The sequence below is a fragment of the Charadrius vociferus genome, unplaced genomic scaffold, assembly GCF_000708025.1.
Source record: "Charadrius vociferus isolate BGI_N301 unplaced genomic scaffold, ASM70802v2 scaffold183, whole genome shotgun sequence".
NCBI lineage: Eukaryota > Metazoa > Chordata > Aves > Charadriiformes > Charadriidae > Charadrius > Charadrius vociferus.
In genome coordinates this window covers 4658240-4667701 of record NW_009648250.1, presented here as the reverse complement: position 1 = coordinate 4667701, position 9462 = coordinate 4658240, and the positions used below count along the sequence as shown (strand labels likewise).

The 9462-nt window shown below is 43.9% G+C and overlaps 1 protein-coding gene across 1 annotated transcript in view; it reads left to right on the top strand.

The window, feature by feature from the left end:
* TMEM171 (transmembrane protein 171) overlaps positions 1-5283 on the top strand; it is a 7176-nt gene extending 1893 nt beyond the window's left edge. Inside the window, exons 2-3 of the mRNA XM_009884265.1 lie at positions 434-575; positions 4958-5283. Of these exons, the coding sequence (XP_009882567.1) occupies positions 434-575; positions 4958-5186 (371 nt within the window). The 3' untranslated portion in view covers positions 5187-5283. The remainder of the gene's footprint in view (positions 1-433; positions 576-4957) is intronic.
* Positions 5284-9462: the final 4179 nt, after the last annotated feature.

Genomic DNA, 9462 nt, shown 5'->3' with positions numbered 1-9462 from the left:
GATTTGAGTACTTTTGTTATAACACTGCAGTAGATGTGGAGAAACTTAAACCGCCCTATTCTAGATATTTGAGGAAAGCTACATACCTGTCTACCCTTACAATGAGCCAACAGTAACTGAACAGTGAAGTGGTTTTTGTCTCTTAGGTAGATGGAACACCCCTCCTCCCCAGCTGTGTTTTCTAAATGCAATCTTCCATTTATGATTATGCTGCATCTTTATTTTGGGATAATTTTGGTTTTGAACATACCTCCAATGTACTTTAAGAGCCCAGAATACAACAGTTCTGTATGTGGGATCATTGCACTTTATCTTAAAAGCTAGACAAATACAAGTACCGTAATTGCAAAGAGAGGAAATATTCTAGGATACAGTTAGAATAAACAGTGGTGCTCAATTTTTCAGAGGTAGTAATTGGTGGGGTTTTTTCTAGGTGATGCTGTAATGGTATTCCCACCTCCACCACCTCCTTATTTTGCTGACCCTGTGTCACCAACTGTGACACGTTGTCTTATGTCAAGTGGTTTGCCTACAAGTGAAAATCCTCCACCATACCACTCTATCTTCAGTGATGGGTAAGACTGTTTTCTTCTCTGTCTTTGGAAGTCTGAGATGTTTCTCAAGGTATCCAAGACTGTGTGCTTAAATAATCACTGTGAATTAACTCTCTACTAGGCACTACAAAGTTTTCTAGTAGACTTCAGATACCTTACTTGAAATGGCATTAAAATATCCTAGTATAAAAGGGGAATCACAAACCACAGAATGTCCTTCAAGAGGGTTAGATTCTTACCAGTTTATTATGACTGAAAAGAACTTCTGAAGGGAAAACAAAGCCTTAAATCAGTGGCCTTATTTAAATATACTTAGATTGGATTTCTTCCAAAAGAAGGTGCCCTGACAGCAGTGCCCTGGTGACATGATATTCATAATACCAGATTTTAGGAAGCCTCTGTAGAACCAATGCAGCAAGCCCTTCATGACACCTGTTCAAAGGTCCTGTGACCCTGGAAATGCCACTTCAGTGGTTTTTTGTTCTCCCTGTGACCCTTGTCTCACTGCCTTCAGGAAGTGAGACCTGCTGTGCTGGTCTGTCTTCCTGCTGTGGCAGTGTGTCAAGATAAAAGGATACGAGCAAAAGGCTTCAGGGAGCTTAAAAGGCAGGTTGCAATGCCAACTTCATCTCAAGATGTACCTTACCTATGTAGCCACTCTGCCATACATTGAATACAGCTGACTTGCTAGATGTTGCCACCACCAAGCTCAGGGAGCAGGAGCTGCCGACTAGCTGAAGAGCTGTCTACACCACAAGAACTTGCAGGGTTATTTATCCTCTCTGGGTTACCACCAGTGGGCTGCTGACTTGAGGGTGAAGGAGGTCACTGCAAGGGCCACATATTAGGAGCCAGAACTAGATCTGCCCAGGAGAGCTACATGCCATTTGCCTAGAGCCCCCAACTTACTTTCAGGCAGTTAATGATCCAGAATTGACTTGGCTTTACCTTTTGGAAGGTCCTATGTCAGCTTGGTTTTGATCTGTGAGTCAGTAGGTGGTGTGGGACCTGGTGGTGGATGGCTTTAGTTTACAAGACTCTACACGCAGCACCCTAAGCACTATCACTGCAGCAAGAGCCCCAGCATGCCAGGTTGTGTCTGTTTGTAGTAGCTGTTGGACCATTGCTTTAATAGCATTCCACTATACTCCAGATTTCTCCATTTATGTGAGGCAGTGCGTTCTATGACCAGCTGTACCAGCTGTGTGCCTGATGTCAGTACTTCTTCAAAACTAGTGCTAATCTTCCTTTTGAAGCAAGCAAGCACGAACCCTCTTCCTGCCCAAAGACCTAAATGCCACAGAAAGAGGATACTTGTGTTAGCAATGGTGCTTATTCTTGTCACCATGCTGTGAGCAGCAATGTCTGGCTTTTTAATCATCCTTTGAAGTATACCTGGTGGATTCTTGAGGCTCAGTCCTGCTCTGCGAGGCACTCTGTTCTCTAGTCAAGTCACCATCAACAACTCCTCATATTGCCTTCCATTTCCTAATGCCCTCCTCCAAACATTTTCTCCCCATCTTTGCTGGAGATGGTAGATGCCTCCTTCTGTTGCTATTACCGCAAGCCAGACTGTCTTTCTGCTTTTTCTCAAAATCACTTTTTTTTTAAACACTGAATAAACACCTCTATCAAAAACCCTCCTCATTTTTCCTTGCTGCTGGTGCAGCACTCTAGCGCACAGTGCGACTGGACCCCAAACAAAAAGATGGTCATGTACATACTACCTAAGGAAGGGAGACACTCAGTGATTGGTTCCCAGTGGCTGAGATCCAACTTGAGGATGATGACATGCTGAGGGATGCAATGCCAAATAAACCCTAGCTATACACATAATTCATTTAGTCTGCTGGTTTCCCACTTAAATTGTTTCAGAGACAGTACTTCTTGTACAAAGCTGCTGAGAATCTGTTGATGACTCAGTGCCCTAAACACCTGCCTATTCAGGACGACAAGGGTGGATGCAGGGATGAGAAGATGTCAGGGTTGATCAAGCGAAAGTGCTTTCCAGAGAGCAGTGGTTATCATCACCAGGCACAAATTGTTGTGTGAAGAAATGTTTTATTTTTTTAAGTATAAAAGTCTTTGCCTGTTCTCAGATGGCAGGTGAAATATATCAGCTCTCAGAGCTATACTACTGCAGTCAAAGGACACCCAGAGCAAGCAGGAGAGAAAATAAACTCCTGCTGCTGAAAGGAGACATTTACATGAAATCTTTGTGTTCTTATTGGGCTGGGTGAAGGTGTCCACAGCTGGAAGATGTTTCATACCAGCTGCTGCTAGTCCTGGAGCTGGGCACCACACTGAGCCTGTCTGTGCTACAGCTCCAGTGTGTGCTGTAACTCCCTTCTGGTATGTACGTCACAAATGTACATACAAAGCAAATGGATGTACGTGGAGAAATTACTTGCCCTGGCTGTGAACCTGGACCTCTGGTAGCCCTGACACAGCTAATTCAAATATGGTCCAAGGGTACCCTTAAAAACCATTTCAGTTTAAATATATTTAGAAGACCAGGCTGGAGTGGGTAACTGGGAGAAATACAGGAGCATACCTGTCCTGCTGTGGCCTTGCAAGCAGCTGAGAGACAGTGACACTTGTACCACCTGTCTGTAAAAGTACAATGCACAAAACTGAGGGCCACAAGTCCTCTCTACCCTCTTAATTTCAGGCCCTGAGTTCAGATGCAGGCTGGCTGCGCATGTGCTTGGTAAAATGTGTGGATTATCAAAGAGTGTGAAAGAATGCAAGCAGCACGTCCTGCACTGAAAAACAAAAAACAAACAGCAGTGGCGGAAAAGCTAGTTAGTCGGACTTCTTGTAGGCTCTCCCTGCTGGTGCGTACACTGGGTGACCCCTTCTTCCTTCACTCATTCTCCTACAAAGTCCCCTGCAGCTGGATCAACTGCCTCAATCTACCAATGCTCCAAACTTTGTGATCTCATCAGCTCAATCATTGATTGCCTGTCTGGAATTCTCTGTCTTATGAACGTATATACACAAAGAGGCGCTTGTGGCCCAGCTTGTTGAGGCAGTTTCTACTGGAGTGGACAAAACACCTCAACCTTGGATGTAGAAACCCTGACCTCCTGCTTTGATGTTCTGTGGCTGAGAGTGCTCTAGCTGTTGCCCCTCCGTGCTCCCAAGGGTCCCTAAAGGGACCCTGTGAGTTGATACCACCTCTAGGTATTTCACTCGATTGTGCTGTCCCATGGCTTAGCACTTGGTAGCAGCCATGGCATCTTGACTAGTGCAAATTGGTACCCAAACCCTTTCATGGAGGAGAAGCAGTGGCCTTGTTCCTCCTAACATAGTGCCGTGGTTGAAGATCCCAAAGCTGGAAGGGAATACCCATTCCATACATGGGTGGTTACTAGGCAAATGTGATTGCCTCTTCAGTCCGTTGCTCCATGTTCTGTCAGCAAATGCTGTGGTGGAGGCTGTGCTGGATGAGAGAGCTTGTAGCTGAGTCATGGTGTGATCCCAGGAGTAGGGTTTTTTTCCTGCAATCTGTTGTATAGCACTTCAGCATTTGTCTTGTAGTATGTTCTCTTGTCTCTCCTTTAAACACACACCCTTACACACCAGTAACAGCACTGAACATGAGGTGGCTATGCTCTGTATTCCTGCTCTTCACGCTGTATTGGTGGGGTACAGATGTATGCACAAAGGCAAGAGTTGGCTCTGGGAGTGAGTCATGAGGAATGAGGAGTTCTTCCCTTTCCTTGGGATGCAATACGCTGAGGGCCGGCTCCAGGGCAAGATGAGCAGGTTACCAGAACCATGTGGGTGCAACCGATTGGGATCCAGTTATGATGATCAGAGGATGGCTGCCCTCAACTGTCACTGGGAACGTAGCAGTCTGGTCGTGTCCGGTTGCTTCGGTTTCTCCAGCTCTGAGCAGGAGTTGTACTTATTATGTCTGTCGTGGGTTGCTGGAAAGCTTAGTAAAAGTTTCAAGATACTGTTCATGTAACACCTCAAATGGCTAAGAATTACGATTTTTGCAATGCAATTCCAAGTCTAGTAACTGTCTATTGTAAGGACAGTATGCGTATGATAGACTACAAAAGGGAAGATACATTAGGAGCTAAGGATCAGAAGAAGATTTAATAAGATTGTGAGATAGCCCTGCCAGAAGCAGCTAATACCCATAAGCCAGGCTGTGGCTGGTGATGCGAAAGGTTAGAAGGGAGCTTGTTTGCCCTTCCCCTCTGAAGTAACAGAATTTTCATATGAGTCATAATGTAGCCCACAGAATGAAATCCTGATGCTTATGCAAGTTCTTTGCTTCAGGGATTTTTAGGGAATGTGTGCATATATGTATGTTTATGTAAGTCAAGTGGAATTTCACTCACTGTAGAGAAATGAATTATGCTAATATGTAGTTTTGTGTTTTATAGAGCACAGCTTGCAGATGATGAAAGAACAGTTGCTGCTAGAGACTATGAAACCATATATACAATTTCTGGAAGCAGCTCACCTTCAGATATATTACCGATGCTATACCTGTCCTCTGAATCACCTCCAAAATATGAAGAAAAAGCATCAGTAACAAATAATGAATATTCTCCATCTTCTTCTTCATCTTCTTCATCTGTTTCCTTAGCCACATCTGACACCAGCTCATAGAGGACTGTCAGTTAGACTTCATTTTTAAATTAAATTGTACACTCAGATTTGCAATTTTTGAATTTATTTACCTTTTGTAATAAAAGCAATAATGTTGGCTGTGTCTAATTTTTCATCGAAAAGCATGAATGATGGATTTGGGTTTCAAGAAATATTAGATACTGCTGGGCTTCTAAGCAAGTAGTTTTATGGGATTCAGTTCACTGCAGGAATGTTAGATGCTCATCTTGTTCTGTTACAGCTTCAGTTTCTGGTTTTAGTTCTTTAATGGAGGTGCTAAGTAGAGACCAACTTCTTTGCTTATTTTAATTAAATCTGTTTGGAGCTTCAAAAAAGAAATAATTAGGAAGTGTTTTTATTTCTATTTTTATATGACTTTTGTGGAAAATACTTATTTGCAAAGTTACTGGCTTTATATGTACTCTGAGAGCATCACAGATAGGGGTGTTTAAGAGTGGGACCAAATATGTTACAGAGAACTTAAATGGTTAATTTTTCGTCTGCCTCCTAACAAACAGTCCATCGCTTAATTTAGACCCTCTCTGGTCCTTATGTAAGTATAATCCCTATGAAAATCAGTTTTAGCCAGGAGCTAAGAGCCCTAAGGCAACAGTGAGGATAGTTAATAGGCTAACAGTTTAACTGTGGTAATGACCGATTTCAGGGGGATTATACTACTGTTATATATCATCATTCATGGTTTGCACAAGGAGTGCTTATTTTGTGAGAGTGAGCGCCGCTCAGCAATGGTATCTTCCAGGTGCAGATGTTACTTATCAGCAAACGCAAGAGAGGCAGTTTCATGGAAAAGCATGCAACAGATGTTTTTAACTGACACAGCACTTGACAGACCCTTCAGAAATACAGCCCTCTTAGCTCCTCTGTCCCTGTGCAGCCCCTAAGTTAGTAGTAGCTGCTTGCCTTCAGGATGCAGTGGCAACAGGTTCTAGTTCTGTTTTGTGAATGTCTGCACCCATTCCCAAACTGAAGGATTTGCTTGTAGTAGGTAAGGATAATTAGCAGGAGCTGAGTTGCTGCTGACCTTTGATGGATTATGACTTGCTCTGAACGCTGTTTGAGAAAAACAGACCTGATTCTATGCCCAGAATCAGAAGGCGGCAGAGCTACTCTTTGGGCTTGGTTCAGCATGGTGAACTGGCCAGCATTAAAACATCTTGCAAGAGTGGTATCTATCTTGCTCAGCTGAGTTGGCTGAACACCTGCATGCTCAGGGACCTCAGCTACATCTCAACTAGTCTTCCACCGTGCTGAATTTCAGGAAACCTGGCTGTAACAGAATGCCAGGCTTTGAATTAAGCACTCAAGTTCCCTCCTGTGCCAAGGGAAAGGTGATTGCCTGGTGTTATCTTTCTATGAACATGCCTCTCACCTGCAGAGTTCTTTAGAGAGATGTTCCGGAGCTCCTGCATTTGGTTCCATTCAGTTCCACCTCTACATTGTTCCCTCAGCTGTAGGGCAGCTCTTTGTGGAGCCACACAAAAACAAACCAGCCAGTGAGGGAGGTATGTTTAGCCAGCAATAGAGCTGAGGGGCTTACGCGTGCAGAGTAATGAGCAAACACAGCACAGAGAGGGATTTAGTGTGTGGGAGCTGATTAAACTGGCATGACTCAGCCATAGGAAATGTCTATATGAAGAAAAGGGTATCCACAAAAGCCAGCAGGCATTTTGTCCTCTTTTCTCTCAAGTGTTTTTTACCTAGTGAGTTATTCAAGGACGCTGTTCCTTGAATGCCTTCATGTAATCCAAGCTATGGTTTACCATCTTTGTGATTTATTTTTTTTAAAGCTTTTGTTTCTAACCTGATTTTTAACAGTGGTGCCCACTGCCCTGCACGGTTCACGCATACAAAGCCTTGCACATGTCAAAGGAGCTTGCCTCTCTCTCTGGACTTGTCATGCTGTTATATAGCAAGTACAGAAGCTGGGGTATCTTACCTAAAAGATCCCATGCAAACAAAGACCCATGTTGGCTTTGTTCTGTTGTTTGAATTACAAAGGAACACTCGTTAGCTGGAAATGTTAAACATCAAAAAGCATTTATTCTAAATAAATATTGAAATATGTCACCATCTTTTTAAAAATAATAAAAAAAAATAGTCATGTCTGATTCCTAACTGTAAAGGTATTAACTTTTTGTGCCGCCTGCAATTTGCTCCATCAGTTGTTCCCAAGATCTACCCAAGACAAATCAAGTAGAATATGTTGACTCTGAGCTGAGTCCTCTGGAACTGAAACATGATCTTGTTTTTCTTCAAGGTTATTGTGTTTTGATCTTCTACTGCAGAGTGTCCCTTGTGGATCACTGTATTTCTAAAAAAAAGCAGTCTTCACGGGGAGTTTGCTCCAGAAAGCTGCTGACCTGACTCTACGGAGTCAACACCTGAATTTCCTGGGAAGGGTAGGTGTTACTTACCTCTGAAAACGACAACTGAAAACAGAATTTCTGTCTGTATCATTTTACGATGATGCTGAGGAAATAGTTCCATGTACGGCTGTATTAGCATCTTCTGGTTTTGACTTGGGGAGTCATTCCTTGAAAACAGATGTGCTGGGTGCGTCTCCGTAACTTGCTCAGCACGGAGAGCGCTGGCATAGCCAGGGCAACAGTATTTGCAGACTGTTGTCGCAGTCTGTTTCAGCAAGGTCAGAAAATGTAAGAGGTTAGCAGTCCTGCCTCCACCACTGAAGGCTGCTGCTGGGTGAACAGCATTAGTGGGAGGAATTTTTGATGTGGGGAGTAGGGGTGAAATGTCTGTATTAGAAAGGAAGCAACACCTTGTAAAACTATAAAAGTAGCTTAAAATAATACGGAATAGCATTTTTATTGAGGAAGTGAGATACTTTACTGTCACACTAATGGTGCTATAACCCCCTTTCTGCCCTAAGGTTAGCTTAAGTGCTTGACATACAAATGCTAGGGAGCAAATCAAGTTGGTTACTGATTCACACTTACTTAAACAGGCAGAGTGGGAGGTAAGGATTGCTTATCCTCTGTGAGTGGAGTTAAGGTCTGTCTTCCTTGCTGCCTGCACAGACATTGCTCTGCTTCTAGCTACAACACTACGGTCCTTTGGATATGGGAAGGGTTCACAAAAATATAAATGGATGCCTTGTCTCCAGGAGAAGTCTTTCTTCCTGCATCACCAGCAGCTAAAAAGAAAAGCTAACTAATCTGAAAAAAAAAAAAAGAGATTGCACAGATGTCTGCAATGATGCTGTGGTTTTAGGATAGCAGCACTCACTGGATCCCCCCCACCCCATCCTTGCCCTTTGTATAGTGCTGTATCCATCTATCCCTTTTCTATCCTACCTTTTCAGAGTCATGGCTTGTGGGGCGTTTCTGTGCCCAGGCAGACGTTTTTGCCAACACCTCCACGTCTGCAGCGAACATGTCGGCCTTCATCTAGATCAGCGCTCCTCCCTCTATCACACATGCATGTATCTGGATGATTAGGCATGGAAACACCTTCAGTTTGGTGTGCCTGCTGGCAAGACTACATTCCCTGGGAGCGTGTAAAACCTCCCTTGCCAGTGTGGGCAGCTGGCTGAACCTGCTCCTCACAGATTATTTACGCTGTGAGGCTGGCAGAGCAGTGCTGCAGGGCGCAGGGTGCATGGCCCGCTCCTGGTCGTTCTTTAGGTGCTGCTCACACACAGGTAATTCGCGTTTTCCGCCAAAATGCCACGTACAGTCGCCTTTCTCTAGGAAAAAAAAAAAAAAAAAAGCCTCTCTTAGTCAAACCATTGGCTCCTTAATCTCCCTACAATTGAATGTTTTGTTATGGAGTGATACTTTGTACCTACTCTTTTTAAAGCTAATCAGCGTACAATACCACTTTATAATTTGCTTTCATGCAGCATCTTTTGCATGTGCTATGACTCAGTCTGTGACTATATTACAGGCATATATGAAAACAAATCCTCACTGCACCGGGCTGATAATGGGAACAACTACGTAAAAAATAATAGCAGAAGGAGAGAGAGGAGAGAAGGATTAAGTGAAGGCCTGTCAGTGTTTACTAGGGTGACTCTCCAAACAGGTTAGGGAGCTGAGGAGGTGCAGAGCAGTACAGAAAACCTGCTTCCAGCAGCAAGCGCTGCAGGGGCAGTCGGGGTCGGTGACAGAAGATCGCGCAGAGGAACTGAAAGCAAAGCCGTGCTTGTGCTGCGGGGGTGAGGTCCAGTAGAAGCAGAGGGGTACAAAACTAGCGAGATCTGAAAACGTCACCCATTCTGGAAACCTCACTCTGACCG